The 25,834-nt window shown below is 41.6% G+C and overlaps 1 protein-coding gene across 1 annotated transcript; it reads right to left on the bottom strand.

The window, feature by feature from the left end:
• Positions 1-10,737: 10,737 nt before the first annotated feature.
• On the bottom strand, positions 10,738-11,667 carry LOC147709747 (olfactory receptor 5AP2-like). Its single transcript, XM_086926094.1, has one exon. The coding sequence runs from the start codon at positions 11,665-11,667 to the stop codon at positions 10,738-10,740; it is 930 nt and encodes a 309-aa protein (XP_086782220.1).
• Positions 11,668-25,834: the final 14,167 nt, after the last annotated feature.

Raw genomic sequence — 25,834 nt, 5'->3', positions numbered from 1 at the left:
AAATATACTTTTCATGGCATGCCTATATATCTTGATTTAGGCTTAATCGTAAACAATATGTTTTACTAAATACTAACAAGTAAATTATCTTATATACTATAATTCGATGATATAAAAATAGGAACTTGCATGAGTCTAACTGCACTACCGTTAAGTTACTCTTGATATACGTACTGGCTCTCATAGAAAATAGAACTACGATAAGCTGCCACTCACTAGCCTAAAATGGCGGCCGTTTTGGACCGAAAAGTAGTGGTTCAGGATGCGCGACCCTTTTACTACACACGTGGAGTAGGTGTGGCCATATTTTAACCAACTCTAAGGAGGGTGCCTCCCAATACTTGCCGGAAAGGATTTGGCGCGCGGACTGCAGAGACGCCAACTGGGGGTAACGGATACGACCCTGACAGGTAGGACTTATAGGAGACTCTTTCTTTTGAAATCAGTTCGGACCTATTCCCTATGCCAATAATTATAGAACGCAACATACAATTGCGGCATGGGCACATATTCCAGTATAATCTTGCTTACATTTTAAATGTAGACAAACATGTAGCGTAAAATTTTGTTTACGATATGGGTATATAAATTTCGGGCCTAACGGCTACCATGACCTGCCTGTTAGAAGCTGATGCAACAGCGCCGTGACCTATGTTTCCATAGAGAGGCACAACATAGTCTCTGGATACATTCCCTGTGTTCCCAAAGGACGATAAAGGTGGCATTTCGGGGAACTGACACCACGCTTATTTAAGGGTAGCGTTAGAGGCAAAGGCATCTGGATTTGTCTTATGAACTATGTTTCTACTTACCGTACATTTGTATCGACTTGCAGGTAACTACCTTAAAGTGACTGTAAACCTGGAGTCAATCGAGGACCGCTAAAATTGACCACGTGGCGGTGCAAGACGTGCACGTCATATTAGTAAAGGTAGGCTACTAGAGTTTCCTAGATTTAGTGTGAGATTTAAAATCTCACAGAAACAAAATGCCACTAATGCAGATCTCATACTTTTCCGTGACTGAATTAGTTACAATTTCTAATATTATTTTAGGCTAATACTATAAAGTGAATTATGCAACACACCAGAAATCTGGATGACGAAATATGAGCGCCCTTTCGAGAATCATATCTCTTGAATTAGCAAGGTACATATTTATCATATTTGTCCAAACGAGATAGGGTTCTAGTGCAGACATAGTTACCTAGAACGTATGTAAGCAAATCTGGGTATTACCAATAACTTTTCCCCTATATATACGTTTGCTACATGCATCTCTAGGTGAAGACCATATTTCCAAACACTGCTGGAATTCTACCTCACTTATCGTCACCCACACAGAGGGAATTGACTCCTATTCCAATCCGATATCCTGATTTGGAATATACCCGCGGCTTTTTGATTACCATTGCGGTAGGAAATATATCCATATCCTTTTGAATGAATGACATGTCTTATATTACCAATCAATAACTATAGAGACTAATGTGGAGAATTTTTGTTGTCGCTTTTCCGTGTGGCTTGGGCTGGCCCCATTGATGACGGGGACTTAGTACTATCCTCAATATTGTTTAAAAAATAAACGCACACGTACAATGGGCCTATCTCTCAAAGAACAAGTGTTCCTTTCAGACATCAATCTCTGTAAACAAGGATAAAAGTATGGTCTGTGACTGAGGGTTACATAGCATGTGCCATAAGATTCATATATATAAATATCACCTCTCCTCTTGAGACTATACTTTTTGTAATAATGTTGACAACATCAATGTTTGATACAAATGTCTCTGATCATGGATGATGAAATGATTTGTTCGGTCAAGTAAAACGTTTGGTGCGAAATCATGTTTACAGTCTTATGCTTAGATATGAATGACAATAAGGATAACGCTGTTTCTGTTAGCTGCAATTCTGAAAACAATATTTCATGCCTGACCCGTTCTTAAAAAATATGAGAATAACTGAAAATGTATACAATTTTTGCTCGATAAAATTACATCAATTTTTGGTCTGTTTGCGGGTTTATAATGAGACCTGCGTTTAGATTGTCGTTGCAGCATAGGAATTTAGAGAAATGGTTAAGCAATGCATTGTTGAGATGTGAATGCTGCAATTTTAAACTGAAGGATGTTTTTAACTTTGGTTTGTTTTTGGTGTATGTAATGTCTTTGTATATTTTATCACGCTGCACATAATCTGGTTAGAAGTAACTTACACAGGTTTTTGTATGTTTCACTTTATGATTTACAGCCCTGAAGAAGTTCCGCCTGACGGAACGAAACGCGTTGGCTGGTTTCTCTTTTGGAATATTAAAAGAATTCTGAACTCTTTTGCAATTACGGATTCAGCGTTTTTCATCTGGAAAAATTCTTGATTACAAACTCTGTCACCCACACATGGTGGAGATCCATTTACCTGAGCGGTGCATTTAAAAATTTGATTTAAAATTGACTTTTCCCAGAGTTGTTTTGGGATATACTCTTTGGACAGGGAGTATTTGAAAACTGCACGCAATTCGAAAGAAAACTCTATATAGACATTGGTGATATATGGGTTGGAGCATTGAGGGTGTATAAGTGGTCCACTGTCCCCATTGTTTTGTATAAAACATTTGAGGAATGTATAGCAAAGAGATATCTTGTGAGGTTGTTCAGTGCCTTGCGTTTGCTTTTGTGCAATCTACGCTTATCTCTAGGACAGAGGGAGGATGCACTGTGCAAGACTCTCCAAGGTCGGAGATAGGGAAAGGAATGTCTTTTGCCTCAGCGCACCCAAGCAGAATCTGGCCAGGTCTGTATGGGTGGATCTGACGCAGAGATGCGGCCAGCACCTATGATGGATAGATGGGCGAGAATGCCTACTAGAGGCTTCTTGGACGTGTTGATTTAACTATAAAAAGCGGTATATGTGGGGTTGAGCTCAGGAACTCAGTCTTGGAGTGGACATACTCGCAGGACGAATTTGGTGCCCAGATAGATTGCTTCCTGTGCCCCAGTTTCTACAGGGTTCCCGACTTGGTGTTTTCAGTGCTTGGCCAGGGATGTTGAAGACTCCAGTGCAGACGCATCTGGTGAGGTGTTTTGTACATTATATATCCATATTAATTTTCATATTTGTAGTATTACAATATATTTAGTCTGGTGTATTCATTGTTCATTGCCTTTCACTCGGTGCCTAAGAACTTACTAGCTTCAGTGACATATTGCCCCTGAATACGATACTTATTAAACTCATTTTACCTCCAGAGAAATGTCAGAGTTTCTCTGTAAGTGGTGTGCATAAGTTTAGATTACGCAATTGGGCAAGGCAGTACACCCCGGAAGCACCATTTCTCCAAAGTTCATAGTGTATGATTTTCCAGCAGGGAGAGAAGATCTGGCTAAACACACACACCAGGATGTTTAACCCCTTCTCTGCTCATGACAAGCTCAGTTCGTCATGAGGCACATCATGAACAATGGGAAATCATTGAATGTAGCACAGGAGAAAAATGCCTCTAGCAGCCAAAGTGTTAATATCCATAGTCTCTCCCCCTTGTGTCTGTTCATTCCTTACTTAATACCACAATCTGGCTGGGTTCGAAAAGGAGAGTGTAAATTGAAACTAACGTGTGCCTGCCTCATAGGGGTACCCAATATCAAAGTGTATACTAAGTGTAGCTTTCAGCATAGCACTGGCAATGTGCCTGATAAGGTAGGATTCAGGGTCACTCAAAGTAAGATACCAACAGTGCCAGTCAGCAAAAAAGTTGGGGGTGTCCAGGCCACAGGATGACTTTGCAACAGTGACTTTCTATTCTCTATATACACCAAGTCGAGTTAGGACTATCAGCATAACAATTAGTTGGTTTGAACCAGTCAGCTAGGAAACCTGATAAAACTAAGAGCCAAATGAACACGTTAACTTTGAACCACTAGCATTGATATCTGCATTTGGAGGCAGAATTACTGCTCAAAAGCTACATTTTGCATCTTGTGGTCTGTGCAAGGTCAGTGACAAGTAAACAGTCTACTTGTTTGTTTTGAAAGATCTAGTAAGACCCCATTTTAAACATGAAAAGTTATATTGTAGTGACTGACAGGTCACCCATTCATATCATGCCTGGAGCTTTTAAAAAATAGTAAGTGTGAAAATTTCAGGGTCTAATTACGATGTTGGGTGGACTCACATCGGCCTGACATTGCTGCGGTCTCAGGACCGGTCAACCTCCGGTGCATACTCCCAATTCTTTACGCTGTGGCAGTACACCATCCAGAGCACAAGCTTCCATGTAGAAATTGAAGATTATCTTGACCCATTGTTCTGACCGTGTTTTTGGCTCTATTTCTGAGTGATGGTGACTTTAAGCTTGCTACCATCCTGGATCCCTATTCTTAGCTTGTTTTGGTCCTTTTAGGCCTCTTTTTAGACTTAGAAGCATAAACTAGAGGATAGCTGCTTTATATGATGATAGATCCCTTATTCCTGACTCTAATCCATCTATTGCCTATTGGCTTTGACATAATTATGTGTCCTTTCATCATCCTACCTATAGTAGAGGGTGGATCCTGTAGTCCTGACTTTATAATATGGTTTGTGTATGTACTCTGACAGAGCTAAGTGTCTATTTCATCCTTTTCGGACCTACAAGGCCCAGAACTAGAGAGACTCAATTTTGCTTTCTGTCCCTTCAGACTGAGATGCTTACAGGGTAAAGGTGATGTTTTAGTTATGAGGTGTTATTCGCTAGGGGAAAACCAGCCGAGACTGGATCTTATTGAAAGAATGTGTTTGTCTCTTGGGTGTAAACTTAACATGCAGATGGTCACTGCAGGCTGCGCAGGAGGCCTCGGAGCTGGCACAGGAATTCGGTGGGAGGCAGCCCTCTGTTGGAAATTTCCATGAGGGGAGAGCCTTCCATATTAGCGAAGTGCAGAGGAGGAGGAGTGTCAGTCAGGCAGTTGGTGTTTGGAACAGAGAGAGGTCAGATGGTTTTTTGGAGCCGAAGAGAACCGTCAGTGAGTTGGTGTTTGGAACAGAGAGCAGTCAGTTGGTTGCTGGAGTTGTCAAAAGCAGTTGTGAGCAGATGATGTTTGGAGCTGAAGAAAGCAGTCAGAAGCAGTTACTTATCAGAAGGAGTTGTGATCAGCTGGAGCAGGCAGTTAACAGCTGGAGTCTGGAGTGATGCCTTTTGGAAGAGACTGAAGTTATATCGTGGATTAGTCTGTGGGAGCAGCTGGAGTGAGTTGGACATTGGAGCTGGGATAATCAGACAGAGTGAAGAAGCTAGTGGAGCGAACGGTTATCAGAGCGGAAGAAACTATATCATTAGAATGAAGTGGAAAGGTGAAGACAGTTCGTGGGGAAGAGGAATCCAGTGCAGAGTGATCAGCGCAGATGCGTGTTCAAGAGTGCAGGGGAGAATCTGAGATGAGCCAAGACACAGACGAGAGAGGAACCCAGATGACAGCTAGAGCAAGACTTCATACTAATCAGGCGATATCTGTCCTGTTATATTAGTGCCCATTAACATTAATCTTGTCTTTTATTTCCTAGGCTAGATTCCCTACTGAATTGCCAATCCTTTTTCTTTCTGCGGTGTGCAGTATAATCCATTCCCTTTTTAGCTATCTACAGTCCCTGTCAGGTACATGTGGATGGGTTATAGTAATAAAGCTTTCCATTATAATAAAGAGACCCCACAGATCTGTGTATGTGTCTATTCCCCTTTTACTTTTTAGGCTAGGTGTGATATTGTAGTGTTATATTGTTGATGTTATTAGTGAATAAAGGAACCCAGTTCTTAATGAACAGCTGTGCAGATGTTGTTCTTATAATAAAGTTAACCTTTCTTCTAGTCAGATGCTGTTATGTGAACGGATGTGACTCCCGTCCAGGTACATGGTAACAGAACAATGAGGGGGGGAGGAGAACTTGTATTTGATAATTGCTCTTACACAGTGTGATTTGGCCATTCTTGTGTATCACATAAAATATAACAATTACATCCCCAGTAGATATTAGATGTATGAGAGAAACTTCCCAACAGAGAGAGAGAGAGAGAGCTGAAGGTATTCATAGGACAGAGATTGCCACTAGAGAGAGAGAGTGGCATTAGTGAGAGCACTGAGTGTGGTCAGTGTGTAATGAGATCGCCGCTAGGGAAAGTGGCGTTAATGAGAGCATTGATTGTAGTCAATGTGTTTACCCACAGGATTGTGGCTTGAGTGAGCACTGAGTGTGGTCAGTGTGTAATGAGATCGCCGCTAGGGAAAGTGACGTTAATGAGAGCATTGATTGTAGTCAATGTGTATACCCACAGGATTGTGGCTTGTGTATGTATGAAATAGTGAGAGCACTGGGAGGACACAGTGTGTATGTGGCTTGAGAGAGCACTGATTGTGGTCAGTGTGTAATGGTAAGTTATTGGAACTGCCCCCTTCACTATGAGTAGGAGGGTAGCATAGTCTGGGTCTGAGTTGCCGCGAGACTATAAGGTATTAGTGTGTGTAGGGCATGGACGTCCTTAGTAATCAGTGAGTATTCCTAGTAATCCCTATAGATTTAGTGGTGTTTCTGATGATATGAGCTTTTGTAATGCTAATTCCCCATCCTTAGGTAGGAACACAGATACCTGTTGTAAATAGGTCCTAAGGAGGGAGGTAGTTGCGTTTCGGCTGGGTTGGTGGTGTCTTGGTGAGCTGATTCTATCTGGCTCGAAAATCCGGTTGTTACACCCATCCACCGCATGGCAGGTACCACAAGGTACCTGCACACCTTGCAGGGATTAACAGGGGGCACTATAGGTGTCCCCGCAGCCTACAACCGGAGGTGTGGAGCAATGGGGGCCTTTCTAGGTGGAACCAAAATTGCTTCTGACAGGCTTTCCATGTCAGAAAGCCCAACATGGAAAGCCTGTTAGAAACCAACATCATACTCCAAGCAGCGGAAACGCCTTACTCAGGAATTACAGTGGGCCTCTGACCGGCTGATGGGCTCCTTAAGCCCATCAGAATCGAATCAGAATGATCATCTGATTTCACTTTCGACTGCTGGAATTGTAATGCAGCGGCCAAAGTGAAACCGAAGATGCTGTTTGAAAAGCCTCTGACAGCAGGTCAGAGGTTTTCCGAACAACATCGAACTAGGGCCCTTCAGTGTGAAACTGGTGTGATGTTATGTGTCCATATTTGGTTTTATTGGCTTTAAAGCCTCATTTGAGAGTATATCCCAAATCATTTTAGAATATATCTACCAGGTTTTACTTGTTGTGGTATAGACTCACTATGAGACTTTCTTTCACCAAACTAAGAATTTGCACAATAGAGTTCATGCTCAGCGTCATATTCAATTACATGTACATCTGCACATGTTTATATGTGGTATTTCAATAACACAACCCTTGTGAAAACACAGAAGAGACTGTATACAAGTAAAACTGTAAAACATGACCATAGCAGATTAGTGAAAATGTAATACATATATGAAGTCACAATATCTGATATGTAAAAAGTGATGGAAAATTACAAGGAGCTGCTGAGGTACTCACACACACATATGCACACATACAATTTTAGCTAACTATCTGATCACTCACAAACAGAGACACATATATATGTTAAATGATCATGCATACAGGTCAAATCATAAAATCTATGGAAAAGAACTGACACACATATAAAGTCAGATACAGAAACATTGACATGAGTAGATGTATACACACCTATGCTGAAAAATACAAAACACTAAAGACACAAATACACAGCCAGTTATAATATAGCAAAAGTGAAACAAACACAATGTTTAGCCTCAGAGAGGGATTGTTCAGCACTGCGTTTTGTGATGAAAAACAATTTAAAGTGCATAATTAGTCAAAATAAGAGGTGGGTATTGTGTCTTCTTTACAGAATTTTGCTTGAGAGCTCATAGTATGTTAAATATTGCTCTTTTTCAATGGTTCATGCATTCAACTTAGACATTATTCATAACAGAGGTGTGCAAAATTTACATAATTTGCATAATGATATGAAAGTAAAAAAACTTGCACAAAATTATGTGTAATTACACAAAAAGTAGAACTGGCATTGCCCACTGTATTTTTGTTCAAGGTTTGTCCTCATGTCCACTTTAGACATGAGGATGCAGTTTGTAAAAGTTGTTCAAAGAAGCAAACCACCACAAACAACAATCATGCATGTTCTGTTCTTTATATCGTTCTGTGTGTTCACAAGACATTTGTACCACAAACAGTGCATAATTCGAAATGTGGCACAAGGGCATGATTTGGGGGATTTTGCGTAACAAGAGTAATGCCAAGTTTTTGTCTTTTCCAGTTAGAATAATTTCTTGATGGCCTAATTCCTAACTGCACTGAAGAGGAATGCAGCATATAAATAAAATTGCAATGAACTTGTTGAAAGCATATAAACATACTTTACTGTGAGAAAAACAATCTGGAAAAAATATTAAGGTAAAACAGGGTTGCTCAACAGTACACATATCAATGTCATCAAAGTGTATTTAAGGATGTAATATACAATTCAAACCCACTATCACAAATACATATTTAAATGTAAACAAGAAGAAATTCACAACATATTGTTATGTAATTGTATCTGCACTCACCCAGGAGGGAATCCTTGGGCTGAAGCAGTAGCTGTATGGCCTGAACCAGGGTAAATAGGTAAATATATTCTGCTGAAATTCAGGAAGTAAGGAGTCGGCTCTGATGTGCATGGCTATGTTATTCCAGGTTTTAGGAATGGAGAAGGAACATTTACTACTGCTGAGTCTTGTTCTTTATATGCAGGGGGGCTGTGTGAGTAGGAATCCAGCTGAGCAGAGGTATCTGGCAGGTTGGATGAAGTTTATGTGATTGTACAATTACATGGGGCTGATGATGTGTAGGAATTCTCATGTGTGTGGGGAAGTTCAAGAGTTCTCAATTGTGGATTGGAAGTCAGTGGTGCTCTCTGAGGTGCACAGAGGTATGACCTTGGCATGGAATGTTGAGTCTGGGCCTAGCCATTGAGATTTTTATGGCCTTGGGTCTTCTGGTCAGTTGAGCGTTAATTCGAGTGTAGAGTGCATTGCCTTAGCTCATCTTGCTGGGGATGAGGGATTGTGGAATGACAAACAAATTCCCAACAGTCTTCTTGCCTATAAGATTACAGAGTCTTTTATGTAGAAACATTTTTTTTTAAATTACCCCACTCTTCTTCAAGAAAGTCACAGTGCTTTCTAACCCCCAAGCTCTTCACTTAATATTCCAAGTCTCTTGGGTATACTGCACTGCACTGTCAGTGACTTCTCTTGTGGCTCTGCAGCAGTGTAAGGGGCAATAGTTCTCAAAACATTCAGTTTTAGCTTCTTTGGAAAGACTTAGTCAAAATATTGTCATTACACATCTTGTACAAAAATTCAAAAATATAGTATTATACACCTCACACTTTGATACTGCGTTTGGTGAAGATATGTCATGCAGAGAGGCTACCTGCTGTGCGGTAGACTTCCAAACGACAAACGCATTGCAGCTATTTATTCATGTTACACTTGCTAGTCTCATTTTTTATTCCGTGATATAATTTATCAAGTACATTAAAATTCACCAATGTTCTTCTGTATACAAATTCTAACGCTCATCAGCTTGTTAGATTCAATCCAGGTGGGGATGCAAACTTTTATATTCTTTCTTGCATGTGCCTATACTTGTTGGAGTATGATGTCTTAAGAATCAATAATTGGCTATCATATATATATATCTCTCATTTTGACTTGCAATTCTGTATTCTTTTTAGCAGTCCTAGGTAATTGGTTCTGATATTGTTGCAGTTAGTAATGAACTCAATTGCCCCCTTAAATAAAAAGTTTAGAGTAAGTAACTTGGCACAAGCTACTTAGAGCATGAAGTTCAAGAGGGTTTAGATTTTTTTATCCTGAAATATGCCCACTTTATAAAGTAAATTCTGGTGTTGTAGGGGAAAATAAACATTGCACTGAGAACACCATCCACACCCTGACAGAGGCAAACCGTTTCAGCGCGAACACTACATTTATTAGCTAAGCCTGGTTTTAAAGATAATTTAATGTTAATATTATCTTGTCTGTGTACATAATATTTCGTTTCTGCCACTCTCTTAATGCCATCTCCAAAGGTTCTACGTGTGTTATAAATTAACCTGACTTAAAATAAAGACTTGTATAGGAACGGTGCTCTATTAGGGGAAAAATGAAAAGTCAGCTCACCTGTGCACCTCTCTTTGGCACTATTTCTGATCTTGCTGCTTGTGGGTGGAGAGGATCCTAGTGATTCACTGCCTGTATGTTCTCCCTACCTCAGTAGATAAGTATACCTGAGTCTGCCTCAGATCAAAAAGAGACCTTCTATGTCTGGCCAGGATTGTTATCCAGCCTTTTGATTATGTTTTGTTATGGTCCAGTGGAGGATGGGGATATTGATGAATGACTATTGATGGTGGAAGACAACTATATATTTGCTTTCAGCAACCTGTGCTTTCCAGTTCTATATTTCTATATATGAGGTACAGGAAGCTTGACTTTGATGGTGTGTGACATCCACCAACTTACAACAAATGCTATACTAAGCACAATTCAAAATATCTGTTTTGCAATGATGCCCTAACTCTCACCTAATATTTTCTTTAATTGAAAAAGTGCAATATGCTTTCATAGCCTGTGTCAATAGTTTCAAAACACCCATTCCACTAAATCATATTGACTTCATATCTTATCTTTATTAAAATACAAAATTCCTTGTGATTTTCTGCAGAGCCATTTTCACATCCTTGTTTCTGAGTCCATAGACTATGGGGTTCAGCACTGGATGGATCACAGTGTAAAACACAGATATAAGTTTCTCATTAGTAAATGAATTTTTGGACACAGGTTTCAGGTACATCACACCAGCTGGCACAGCAGATATGGAGACAACGATCAGGTGTGAGGCACAAGTGGAAAAGGCTTTGTGTCGGCCTTCGGATGAGTGGATTCCCATGACAGTAATGACAATACGAGTGTAGGAGAAGAGAATAATGATTAGTGGAATTAGTTCAACATAAGCTGCAACACAGAAAATGATCATATCCATTACAACGGTGTCCCCACATGCTATCTTCACCACAGCACTGGGGTCGCAAAAGAAATGGTCGATTACACTGTGACCACAAAATGACAGCCGTAGAGTAAAAACGGTTTCCAGAAGTGCTGACAAACTGCCACTCAACCAGCAAAAAGTCACAGTTGTGATGCAAACAGTCTTGCTCATGATGACATTATAACGTAAGGCAAGTGAGATGGCTACAAAACGATCAAAAGCCATGACTGCTAGAAGGAAACATTCTGTATTTGCTAAGAGGGCAAACAAGTAGAGTTGAACTGCACATGCAGACAAGCTCATTCTCTTCTGCTCAATGGTTTGTGCCAGCATGTTAGGGACAACCAGTGTTGAAGTACAGATATTTATGAAGAAGAGGTGACTCAAGAAGAAGTACATCGGATTATCAAGGCGAGGGTCGCATGCCTTGGCTGTGAGAAGTGTAATGTTGCTACAGATGGTGAACATGTATATTACTATGAGAAGAACAAAGAGAATCTTCTGCACTAAGGGGTTCTCAGACAGACCCAGAAGCAGGAACTCTATTGCAGTGCTTCCATTCCTCTTCTCCATTGAGTCCTTCTGTTTTGTCTACAAGAAAGTGAGGGAAAACAGTAGTCACTGTAAGTAACTAGGAACACATGAGAAGATTATAGTGCCTTATAGAAGCACTGAATGCACAGTAGACACCTGTGAGCACATACGTCTCAGAAGGAGCCACATAAGATTGCCCAGAAATGTGAAATTTCCATCAACCATTAGCCGTTGTACGGGGCACCTAACCCAGTTACTTTACTCTTGTATGTCTACTTTCTCATACATGTACTAGCACTACCACATGAAAACCCAAAGGTTTTATGGCTACTCTTTGAGGGCATGTTCCATTATCATCACTCACTTATTACATGCGACAAGAACAGGAGAGATTATATTTAGTGCATATTTGGGGTTATTCAGTGTGTGTTTTCTCCCTGTTCTTTCTCACTGACACTAATTTCCTTAAGTGCAAACGTCTGTTCTGGAACTGGTATCACCAGCAGGGCAGCTGCTGTTTCCTCATGTTGGACCTTTTGCTATTCCAGTGATTCTCATAACATGGTTGTCTATTTATCCCTGTTCTTTTATTGAAACAGGAGCCTGTACATCTCCTTTCCAGTTTTTGGTACCTTTTATTTGTTTGTCCAGTCTTGTGTAATAATGGTCCTTTTGTGATTGTATAGTGTCAAATATCCTTCCATCATCTCTTATGCAGCACATTCTTACTTCTGTAGAGGGGCTTGATGGGTGTAATGTAATGTAAATGTAACTTATAAAGCACAACTCATGCCCAAGGGTATCTTGGAGCTATAGAGGTTGGGCTAAGCAAGTGCACTAGGTGCCTTCTAATCCTGAGTGAAGAGCCAGGTTTTTAGGGCTTTCCTAAAACTAAGTAGAGAGGGGCTGTTTTCACAGTCAGGGGGAGACTGTTCCAGAGCATCCCAGCGGTCCTGAAAAATCTCTCCCCCCCAAATGGACTTCCTAAATGGGGGAACCATCATGTTCCTGGCAGAGCCTGAGCCCCGCACTCTTGCTGGTACAAACCATTTAAGTTTCCTCTACAATGGTCTAGCATGCAACATTTGCATCCAGGCACCAGACTTCACGGTGCAAGAGCATAATGGTGCTGTGCGGTACGAGTATATATGTACTGGGGGCAGGGGGGCACTTAGCACAATGTGTGCTCACACCCAGAGGGCTCCCAGGCAATTGAGCACAAACGATTTTCACACTGAGAGGGCTCCGGGGCAGTTCAGCAGCATGGGGGCTCACACCCACTGGGCCCCGGGGCAGTTCTGTAGCACCTGGGCTCACAAACCCTGGGCAGCTCAGCAGCACGGGGCTCACACCCACAGGGCTCCCAGGCAGTTTAGCAGCGCCACCCTCTGGTTCATCACTGCCAGCCTCCGGTTCATCACTGCCACCCTCTGGTTCATCACTGCCACCCTATGGTTAATCACTGCCAGCCTCTGGTTCACCACTGCCACCCTCTACTTCATCACTGCCACCCTCTCGTTCACCACTGCCACCCTCTGGTTCACCACTGTCACCCTCTGGTTTATCACTGCCACCCTCTGGTTCATCACTGCCACCCTCTGGTTCACCACTGCCACCCTCTGGTTCATCACTACCACCCTCTGGTTCACCACTTCCACCCTCTGGTTCATCACTCTCACCCTCCGGTTCATCACTGCCACCCTCTGGTTCATCACAGCACCCTCTGGTTCACCTCTGCCACCCTCTGGTTCACCACTGACACCCTCTGGTTCACCACTGCCACCCTCTAGTTCATCACTGCCACCCTCTGGTTCACCACTGCCACCCGTTGGTTCATCACTGTCACCCCCTGGTTCATCACTGCCACCCTCTGGTTCATCACAGCACCATCTGGTTCACCACTGCCACCCTCTGGTTCACCACTGCCACCCTCTGGCTCACCACTGCCACCCTATGGTTCAGCACTGCCACCCTCTGGTTCACCACTGCCACCCTCTGGTTCATCACAGCACCCTCTGGTTCACAACTGCACCATCTAGTTCATCACAACACCCTCAGGTTCACTACTGTAGATTATGAGGAGAAAGCACACCTTATCTGTAAGTGCTTCCTGTTGTGGTTTAATTAAAGCCTGCAGCATTTTGCCATACTTCTAACTATTCTGTGACCCTGCTTCGAGGGTCAGAGCAGGGTCAGAGAATAGTTGCAAGTACACAACAACTCTAGAGGCGCCGCTCAGGAAGCACTTACAGGGTTACAGCAGGTGCCCACGTTAAAGTTAATTTCTTTGTAATCATTTTGTAAACCCTGTAAGTGCTTCATGTACTTCAGTTTTTGAAAATCCGTCCCGCATGTGATTTAGTGGATTTTTATGCAATTTCGCGAGATTTGCGGACCGCGAAATTGTAGAAAATCCGCAAACTCCGCGAACAGAACAGATTTTACTCCCAGGCTTATATGAAAGCAGATATAAGGATTATTTCTACTATGCCCCTCTCTAGTCCACTTATATGTTGAGCTCTCCTGGTAATCCCTGTTTGATAGAATCAAGGCAATATGACAATGCCTGTGGACCAATGTCTAAGGGACAGGCATTGTTTCCGTTATGGACATTGAGGGGCAGATGTACTAACATTTCACACAATGCAGCACCTCAAGGCAAATTACTGTGCTGAGTTGTGTGAAAAGGAGATTTCCGAAACTCAGGATATTTACAGAAATATGGGGCATTTCTTCTACCTTCTTGCAGTGACACACTGTGTGTTGCCTAGCACCAATGCAGGCACCCTCACTCCTTACTGCAAGAGTGCCTGCTTTATGAGCAGGTCTTTTTTTTTGTTGTGCAGGAAAGGGCTCCTTCCTGCACAAAAACAATCCTTAAAGGCATTTTCATGTTTGTATGTCAAATGCAGAATGCATCACAAACATTAAACTGAGATGACAAGGAGAAATAAAGATATTTTACATTGATACTCCTAGGTCTGACATGGGTACAATTTTGATGAATTCTCAGGTTTACAACACTTTATAAATCTGGGATGCACCGAAATCAGTGGCTGGATGTGTGGGAATGCCCGCAAGTCCACCCATTGAATGCCTCCCTTTCGAAAGGCTTGCAAGGCAGTGACGTGCGCAGCCTTGCATTAGGGTGCATTTACAAAATTATGCAGAGTCACTCAAGGCGGCTTCGCATGGCTTAGTGAATTTAGTTTCGGGCTTGCATTATCTTGTGATGACTTGTGCCACCCAAGGGAAACACAAGTCCTGCTTTGCTATTTTTGGGACTTGTGCATTTGATGCAGGAACAGTGCAGAGGGTGCACTGCACCTGGGACAGTTATTTGTTTTAGCTATTGGTCATTGCATCTCGTTGTGGTTTAGCAGTTTTTGGTGGGTTTTTCATCCAATCAAATTCTTTTGTTGTCCATGATTTGTCTCCTGTGGCTGTTTCTCATCAACAGACTGCTCCCTCTCCAGCTCTGGATCATAATGAGATCATTTTTAGCTCCACCGAGGCCACATAGTTAGGGATGTCCAATGTTTATCCACCATTGGTCATCAACATGGAAACCTTCATCTTTAGATAGGAGGTATTCTTGCCTTAGGTTTTCTTCTTTCATAAGTTATCCATTATCTACCACACGTTTTTCCATATTTGTATTACAGTGAAGAGACAAAATGGGCACAAAAGAAAGTCACCCTTTCTTTGGGTGAGCAAAGTCAAGACTTCAGAAGTTGCTCTGGTTTTCTGCCATTGACACTCATGTGCTGCACTGATATTGCTGTATAAGTAGCCCTCAGTGGCAATCACGCATGTTGCTTATTTACTGACTCTTCAAGGAATTGCCAGAATGGATCAAGTTACACTTCTCTGTCATTTGTACCGTGGTGTGGCTTATGGACTGACTGATGAAATCATCTAGAGATGCTCACTTAGACCTAGTAATGTACATGTGTGTATGTGTGTTAAGGTACTGAATAGTAAAGGTACTTGGACTGTGCGACTCTACCTACATAAGAAACACAATGTGGTAATGGTACTACCCTAGTAACTGCCCATTTGGAATTTGAGCCAAATTCTCTCTCCCTCAAAGAGATACCAGCCACAAATGAAAGAGGGTCTGCAAGTAGCATCTAATAATATACCACTCCCTAGAAACGAGTAAAGCATCAAATAGTTACATGTGGTTTAATAGAATATGTGTCTCTGTACTGAGGACAAGTGTGTTGTCAAAGACAGAAACCATCCCCACCCTTGGATGGCGTGCTTCATCAGTGGGTCCCTCCTAGGAATAAGAATGTATTGCCAGATCTTCTCCTTAGAGATGGTATCCTTTATGATTAAGTATTTATGTCATTGTCAGGGTACAGAAAGTATTACTTACCCATGGGGGTCTGCTGCTGTCTTCTTCTAGGTAAACCTGGTGAGGAAGCAATGCGTACCATGGCGGCCGGCCATTTGTGGCGTGGTGTAGGCTTGAATTGTGTCAGGTGTGCTGGTGCCATGTACTCCCATCCTGGGGAAAAGTGTAAAACAATGGATGTGGCTGTACATTCACATTGCTAAGCATAGCTAATCAATTTTTTGTTTACTGTTAACTGTCATTTTCTTGATTTCATTTACCTACGCACATCTCGATGGGAGTCTGATTTCTTTACACATTTTAGGGAGAATGCACACCCGTTTTTCCACTTTTTAATCACATTTTTAACAAATGCTCTAAGGCTGAAGGTTATGCTTGCAAAACTCAGTGCGTGATCTGCCCATGGACGTGAAAATATTCAAACATAACTGTGACCAACATTATGCCACAGACCGAGGTGCACAGCCTCTTAAAGGCGGCCATTTGGCCCTTGCAATCCTAAATATACCCGCAGCATCTTTTCTTTTATACTTTACTTTAACCAGTTTCTTTGATAATCTTGTCCAATTTGTATCAGTTCAAACAGTCTAAACTCCAAGACATTCATGTTTCAATTATTTGATTAGCCATATTCTGTTTCCAACAGTGGTGATCCAAAATTAATTAAAGTAAAATATAAAAGAAAAGATTTTGTTAATCGTATTTTGGATTGCAAGGGCCAAAGGGCCCCCTTTGGAGTTTGTGCACCTCGGTCCGGTGTACAATGTTGGTCTCAGTTATGTTTGAGTCTGATTTCTTCAAACATACGCTTTTCTGTGCTATCGATGAAATAAGAGCCGGGGTATGAAAGCATACTTTTATACACTTTCTACTCTAGAAACTTACCTTTTGAATAACAAAACTAACTTTTCTTCTGCTTTCATGTAGTCCTGTGAAATAGGTTTAGGCCATTTAAAGGCAAGAGTCAAAAGGTAACGCCCAACTATTGTGGGTAAGAAGCAATATCAACTTTATGATGATGCACTATAATGCTCAATTGAGTGTCAGGTGTGCTGTGCAAAAGCACCTATGCATGACTGACAATACATGCTACATACTTACCAGGGGCAGGAGTGTGCAAGATGATGCTGTTTGTTTTTAACCGTGTTTCTTTATAGTCTTATACCTAGGGGGCAGTTAGGAAGGATACTTCCTAAAACTATTGTGGGTCATTGTCGGCTTATATCAAATTTCACTGAATTTTACTTCATCCACAGTTCGGTGTAGAGTGACAATATACTAGTCCTGAAGAATGCTGAGAACCTTTTTGTTGGGCCATGAGCCAGGGAGAAACATATTACCTGCTCTCAGAATGTCTTGACTAAGCATGGGCGGAAAATCCGTTTCGCTCGCGGATTTTGCGGATATTCGGTAAATTTGCAATCCGCGAGATTCGCGAATCTCCCGCAAAATCCGCAAATCCGCGAGCAGCGGATTTTATGGCTTGCTCGCACTGTTCGCGTGAGTTCGCGGCTTTCCAGTACAACTTCGCGCCCCGCGAATAAGCGCTAAATTGCAGAAATACGATCTTAGCAAAACTGAAACTACTTACCAGGTTCAAAAGTTCAGGCTCATCATTAATAGCCATTTCCTGTAGTGCTTCCTGAGGGGCCCCTCCAGAGTTCAGTTGCCAGTTGCAACTATTATGTGACCCTGCTCTGAACCTCAGAATAGTTAAACATATGCCACAAAGGTCCTGAATTACAGCTAAGGGAGACAAGCAGGAGCCAGGCTGGAAGTTCAAATCCATTAATCAGTCCCTAATTCATTATTGTCAGTTGGGGCAGGGCAGGTGTTGTAACTAATTTTGCAACAATGAAAGCACTTAGCAAGTGCAAAAGATCACTAACCAGGAAGCACTATGGAAGCAGGTGCCAGCTAAAAAAATATTCTGTGACACATTAATCAGCCCCAAATTGATTCAGGTCACTTGAGGCAGGGAAGGTGTGCTTTGCTGTGCCACAATAATGTAAAACTGGACAACCAGAGGGTGCTGTGATGAAACAGAGGGTGGCATGGGTGGGCCAGAGGGTGGCATGAGTAGTCAGAGAGTGGCAGTGGTGACAGAGAGTGGCAAACACAAAAAAAAAAAAAATCCGCAAATTCGCGAGAATTCGCGGATTTTGCGGATTGCGAGTTCGCAAATCCGCAAAATTCGCGAACGCGAGATTCACAAAATTCGCCCATGCTTAGTCTTGAAGTTTCACTCTCTGATTCCTGTTTAGTCCATCCCTTGGTGGCATAAGAATACAATTTTGTTTTGGCTGAGAGAGAGGTAGTTTTAATCAACTTCCCTTATACCTAGGACTCTACACACCTCACGTCTACTAAAAGCTTATCCACAATAATCAAAACATCTCAATATAGAGAGCTGTATCTCAAATAAGCGCCTCTGGTGTGAGGAGGGACCAGATGATAAAGCATGCCACCTAAGGGAGAGTGAGGTGTTCTGTCCCAAACTAAACACTTGTTCAAAGAGACACATGATCTCTTGCACTGTATGTACCTCATTGTGCTTTCTGGACATACTAGCAGAACAACATAACACCAAACGGAACATTGCTGTGTTCTAGCCTCCTGTGTTCAGCATGGCATGACATAATATTTTGAGAATGGCCCCAAAATGGGATCACTACTTTATCAATTATTGATACTGTACACACTAGAGTGCACACTCAAACATGTACATGTGATTACAGTCAGTTAGTAATATAATAGCAGTAACCATGGATGATGTATTAGCTTCTCTAAGGTCTCCACACATGTGCCTTACCTTGTGCTCAGTCGTGAAGTCTGGTTTGCATCTTACACATGGCTGTAGAGAAGGCAAACTTGTAATGGAATCACTTTCTGGCATCAGTGCCATCCTTGATCATATATCATTTGGACATCTTTGTTATCTTCTGCATCGGGTACCACATTTATACAGATTACTGCCACATATTCCTCAAAGTTTCGAAGCACTAAGGAGGAGCAATTAAATGTACAGCATGAAGAACCACCTCTAAATGTGACACTGTGTTCTTATCCCCCAGTTTCACCACCTCACTCTCATCAACGAGCTAACCTCTGTTTGGCTATATTTGTCACAAACTTTGTTTAACAATGGTGTTATTGTCCCTGGCAAGCTGTTAATGTTCCAGTAAGTAAACAATTTTACAAAACACTCTAATATCTATGTGGTTTTTAAAGTATCTTGTCCATGTAGTTTCTACCCCAAAGGATCATCTTTTTGCTAGCTAATGTGATTTCAGGGCGTGCCTAATGTAATGGATTATATTGGCACCTACTACTACTTAGGATTGAACAACTTCTGAATGTTCAAAGTTGTTCAGCTAACCTTATAGTGGGCCTTCCAAGTACTGACTACATTTGCATCGCAGTGCTGTCTCTCCATGGTCGATGAACTGATGGGTGAATCCAAGCCCTTCTGTCTTGTTGGTTGAGTACACTTTTATAAATATCAAATCAATTTTATTTACTAAGATCAAAAGAATATTTTTTTCTTTTAAAATATAATGACCATTATGTACAATTACAGTAAAATACATTTTTGCATTAGGATGGTAAAGCACAATTTTCCAGCCAACACAGACTCAATACTATGGTTCAGGAAATTCAATGTAAATACAAACCAGCCAATAAGGGTATCCCTGTAAAAAAGAATACAACACATTTATTTCATAATATTTCATAATTGGCAGATGCAGAAAGGGAGGGACCTACATACACCAATAGAGGAAACCATTTTCAACTTGAGGCCAACCTAAGATAAATTAAATATTAAAATGTCCAACCCTAGGCTCTAAAGTAGCAAGCACACACCTGTGTAAGATAGTACTGTGCACCTTAAAAAGTATAACAAGAAGTCACATATTGGTATTCTGCTGATAGAAAAAGCAGTAGCACTGATAAGATGAGCTGGAGGTGGCCATAGCAATTGGGACTCCTTTGTTTTTACACTTAGGCATTTTCCAGTTTCGCCCAGTACATTTATTGCTGCCAGTACAGACAGCAGATGTCTTTATAAATTGTGTACAAGAACATCACACCAAAGACGCCCTGTCTGGGGCATGCTTTGAAGTTGTTTTTTTTTACCTCTCAGATTCTGCAGTCAACCTTCAAGAAACTCACAACTTACATATTTTAATTAGAAACAGTAGCACATACCTTTAAAAGCAGATGGGAAGTGGAAGCTATCTTCAGGGTTATGGGAATGAAAATTGAGCTGATCTTTTCTGTGCTCTGATGCTGCCTGAGCCTGTAGATCTTCTTCTGACTTGCACTAAATAAACTGCCCAGACCATTGACCATTTGCAGCATCTGAAAGTTAAAGGTCAATGATCTGCACGTCCTACTCTTTTGAAGGATTCATATCTCCTGCTGGTGCAGTGTTCTGAGGACCTAAAGTGACAACCAATATAAAATCCTACATAACTCCTTCCATTAGAATGCAGAGAGCTGCTTTAGACTTTGAGGGGACGTTCATGGTCAAATATCATCTTTATCTTACAATGGTGTGGTCGTGCAGAACCACACAGTGGCTCAATTTAATGAAGACAGAAACATTTATATAGAAGTCTAGTGCTTACCACCTCCTAGCAATACCCTTCCCAATAAAAATGATTAAGCATCTTAATGTCTCAAGGGAGCTGTCACAGCTCAGAAGATGTTCCCAATGCTGAACACACCTAACCACAAGTGGCCAATTAATAATATGGCACAAACATACACAAATGAAATAATGCATAATGTATAAAGCTTGCAGCTACAGATATCTTTTCTTATTTGTTGTAATTCCTACCATTTCCATGGCCTCGCATCTGCACTTGACCTATGTCCTTCATTATAATGGTTTCCAACCATTTGCAGATTGCCTTTTGACCAGGCTCTTGTGCAAGAATGGCTGAATGTAAAACTACTGTGAAGTGCAGTGCATAGTGCAATGTAGGCCAGTGTAGTCCATAGTGTGCAAGGACAAATGCATCAGGCAAGAGATAAGTTATACAAAACAGTTCAATTAAGTAAAAGATGACAATAAAGTGTCGCAGGGATTCCGTTCTCATACAGAACTGTGCATAGAGACTTGGAACCTCAGTGAATTAGGGTGTGCCAAAACTCACCTTAGTACCCAAAATCCCCTACCACAATAGCTACAGTGTCTCATTGGTGATCACAAACCCCCAATGCTTAGACAAACCAGAACATGGACTTAGTACACCTCATGTAACATGGAACACATGAACACTCTTTCGTTATACAATCATTTCAATCCAGAACAAGGAGTAAAAGAGGACACATGCATATTTGAAATGTTTATTCACTAATGCAGTGTTCTCAAACGCAATATCTTAGCTAATACAAGCAAACATATTATAAGAAACTAAGTAATCAGCATAGTCACTAGTCCATAGAATACAAAAGGTGAGAGCATGGTAAAATGCTAAAACTAATAGGGTTCAGTAACACCTAATTCTCACCCTCCCTAGCTAGTATATTATATTATATCTAAGAAGGTCTCTTTGGGTTTTCAGCAAGGCGGCCCCATACCACAAGATCCTAGTGGTAAGGGATCACATCATTTTCCACCAGCTCTCTGCATGCGAAACACCATCAAGTGTGTTTCTATGCTCTTGTGCAAAGCAATATAAAACGTGCCTAAAGCCAGAATTTGGCCGCAGCTGCATGTATGTTATGTCTAGGAATGTGCGAAGATCAGACCTCACAACAACCACTGTGTTGTGATATCCTTGAAGGTTTCTGCACTCTCTGTACAGACACAGCTCACCAAGCAAGGCTGATATCAGAGTAACAACATATTATTCTCGCATGAATCAAAACATTCTACTAGGCTCAAAGCTAAAGCAACAGCTATGTGTCGTGTGCAGAAGCACCAGAAAGGTAAAATGGCGTTTTAAACTCCTAATAAGCTCATGCTAATTTAACACAGCATACAGGCAAAGTATATCTATATGACAAAAGTTTGTCAGAAATAGCACATGAAAGGTGATTTGTGCATTGGTTAGATATTTTCACTCTAGCTCTAAATTTAAATAGATTAGCTTGAGAGATTTCTCTAAACACCTGCCTTCTTTTAATTGATTTTCAATTTGAAATAGACATTGCCAGAGTGTAGGTAGTTTGATGCTGAGGTGCTTCAATAGATTTCATTTTATTCATAAAAATGTAAGCAATATTCCTTTTGCATTTCTTTTCAGAAATGGGTTTAGTGTTCTTGGATAATGTTATGACTTCAGCCAATATTCCTTGTTGGTTATTAGCTGAATTGATAAGAGAATTGATATACATATATTTTTCCTGCAGATGTGCTTTTTATAGAGTGCTATAATTTTCGATGTTGACAATTGTGGGAGATTGTCAGTTAGCTATGATTTCAATCCATCATGAGGGTTCCTTGAGAAGAATTTCAGAGTTGGGGTTGATTTCTAACTTTTTGGTGGAAGCATTCCAGTTAACTCATGCATTCAAATTCAAAGTCTAAAAAGTGCTTTATTTTTGTCAAAAACTATGAAAGAAACATTTGTAAAAACAGTGTCAAAAGTACAATATTCATACTTTCTTTAATAACAAACAGTTCAAGCTTCCTTGCATTATTCATGTGCAGCCAAAAACAGTTCGAATTGCATGGTCAATATATATTTACATTAAAATCATATATAACAATCAGTGTAAAATATACTAAAAAAATAATGCTTATTAAGTCGATCCAAAAGAGCTACAAAATATTGAAACCCGTAACAATAGCAGCCCGCTCAGGATGGATAACTAGCGTTGTATGACTGCAATCAATCTACTATAGCACATTTCTTCCATCTTGTCAGGCTAGTTATCAGTATATCCAGCAACAATCTATTAGCCAAAAGTATGTCTAAGCTGAATCAGCAATAGATGTTATTTTGATCATGGTCTCGGTTCTGATATAGACTCAATGTATTTCCCTAACTGAGAAGACTATGCACAGTCTTGTGTTAGATCTGCAGATTCTCAAAGCTGTCTTATATTGATGGACTCCCAGGAATCAAGATAGCAGCACATTTCAGCACCTACATTGTCTAGCATACACGGGGCAAATAAAGAAGAGATGTTCCTCTGTTTCATCTCCCTTCTGCACAAAAGGCATAAGTCATGACTCTTTGAAGAGCAGCCCCATTTATTGGAGACATGTTCTAGCAGTAAAGTCCCTGGTCTAAATCTTATGTAAAGGGCCTAGTGAAGGGGGATTTATTTCACCAAGAAACATCATAAACATTGTTTTTAGCTTGATTTCTAAGATCCAATTGGTCAATCACGCTTGGTGTGTTGATTGAGTTGTTCCTGCAAACCATGTTTCTACCGAGGACTGGGTTGAGTATTTAGAGACCGGGTTTTCAGGGTTGGAATTGGAAAATGACTGCTCTCCATATGACATGTGTCCCCAGCCCACCCATCAAGTTCTATCGTTCAACTGCAAAGATGTCGAGGATGCTCTAAAAAAGGTTCCCTGCGGAAAAGCCCCAGTACAGTATTTTGCTATCACTGGTTTGGGTGGATAGGAAACACCAGCAGTGCAAACCGTAATTTAGGTGAAAATAGGCAGACTTCCCAAGAGAGCATACACTGTTTTGATTGTGCCTATTCCCGAGTACATCATTGGCATTGACATTCTGAAAGGTATGACCCTATATTTAGATGATGGATGCTATCAGTTTGGGTCAACGCAGTACTTTTAGGTGGCTGCTGTGAGGGTGGGGTGCTTGAAGATTTCCCCAGTGAATGTGCCCCAAGCAACAAAAGTAGTTCATATGAAGCAGTACAGGATTCCAGGGGGACATGATGATATTACTGTAACCATACAGGACATGGTGGAGGCGGGGGTGGTGAGACTGGTTACCACGGCGACGAATAACCCTGTGTGGCCTGTGCGCAAACCGGACGGGAGCTGGTGCATGACTGTGGATTACCATGAGCTGAATAAGCATATGCACCCGTTGACAGCCGCGGTCCCCGACACCATCAGTTTGATTGAGAAAATTCAGAAACACAATAGAACATGGTAAGCAACACTTGATATTGCCAATGCTTTTTTCACAATTCCAATTGCCTTCCAGTCCCAGGACCAATTTTCCTTCTCATGGAGCGGTAGGCATATCACATTAACATCTTTACCCCAGGGGTATGTACATAGTCCCACAATCTGTCACGGGCTGTTGGCAGAGCATTTGGATGAGGTGTCAGTTATTCCTGGAGTACAACTTTGCCATTACATTGATGATGTGTTGATTCAAGGAGATACCCAAGAACAGGTGCAGGCTCAACTAGACAGAATTGTAGAGACTTGCAAAGCAAAGGGTGGGTGATTAACCCCGAGAAGGTGCAGGGACCCTCCCAGAGTGTGAAGTTTTTAGGTATTCAGTGGCATCAGGGCCATAGAGAGGTGCTGCCACAAGTGAGGCAAAAGATCAAAGAGTTTGCATTGCTGCAAAACAGGAAGTAGGTGCAGCATTTCTTTGTATTGTTTAGTTTTTGGAGACAGCATATCCCCCATTTGAGTCAGAGTTTGGCCCCTCTATACAAGGTTACGCGGAAGAAGCATGAGTTTGAGAGGGGGGAGGCCCAGCAACAGGCGTTTGAGTCAGCGAAGGAGGCAATACAGCATGCCTTGGATTTATGGCCCATACGAGAGGGAAGCATTGATTTAAATGTAACAGTCCAGGATCAATATGCAACCTGGAGCTTGTAGCAAAAACAGGGGAGACAGAAGGTGCCTCTAGGATTTTGGGCAAAGAAATTACCTGATGCTGGAGAGAGGTACACTCCGTTCGAAAAGCAGTTGTTGGCATGTTACTGGGCTCTGGTGGACACCGAGCAGTTGACCCTGGGGCACAATGTGTTTTTGAGACCAGAAATACCTATCATGCAATGGGTGATGAGCTCACCCAAGACACAAATGATTGGGCATGCACAGGCAGGAAGCTAGCGTTGCAAAGTGGAAGTGGTGCATACAAGACAGAGCACGAGTTGGTCCTAAAGGTACTGGGGTGCAGCATGAGCATGTGGCGCAGACTCCCATAGCAGATGCAGAAATGTTGCAAGATGTACCCAAAGTGCAAGATTCCCCAGTGAAATGGGGCAGGCCTTTTTCAGAGTTGTCCGCAGAGGCAAATATGCATGTGTGGTTTACCGATGGCTCAGCCAGATATGGGGGACCAAGATACATTGGAAGGCGGTGTCATACAACCATGTGACCAAAATGTTGTTGTCAATTACCGGAGAGGGAAAAAGTAGTCCGTTTGCAGAGTTGTATGCAGTTTACCAGGTGTTAAAGCAAGAGCTCCCTGGTATATGTCACATTTATACTGATACATGGTCTACCGCCAATGGGCTAGCCACTTGGGTTCCCACATGGCATGCTCACAATTGGATGATTTACAACAGGGAGGTTTGGGGAAAGGAGTTGTGGCAGGCGATTTAGGAATTGTTGTCCCAGAGTACAGTCACAGTTTATCATGTCGATGCTCATTGCCCAACTGACTCACTAGAGCATTGGTACTATTCCTTTTCAGACCAAGAAGCGAAGATTAGTGAAGCTGAGGTGGCGATTGCTGGGCATGGCCAAATGGGTGCATCAGAAAAGCAGACGTTTGGGCGAGCGAGCCACTAGCAGGTGGGCAGAAAGTAGAGGGATGTATATTCCTCTAGATTTGATTTAAACTGTGATCATTCACTGTCCAGTTTGTCAGCATACCCAACACAGACCAGTTCCACAGGTAGTGAGAGGCCAACTAGGCAGAGGGAAGTTGCCAG

The sequence above is a fragment of the Lissotriton vulgaris genome, chromosome 6, assembly GCF_964263255.1.
Source record: "Lissotriton vulgaris chromosome 6, aLisVul1.2, whole genome shotgun sequence".
Classification (NCBI taxonomy): Eukaryota; Metazoa; Chordata; class Amphibia; order Caudata; family Salamandridae; genus Lissotriton; species Lissotriton vulgaris.
This window is presented reverse-complemented; position numbering and strand designations above follow the sequence as displayed.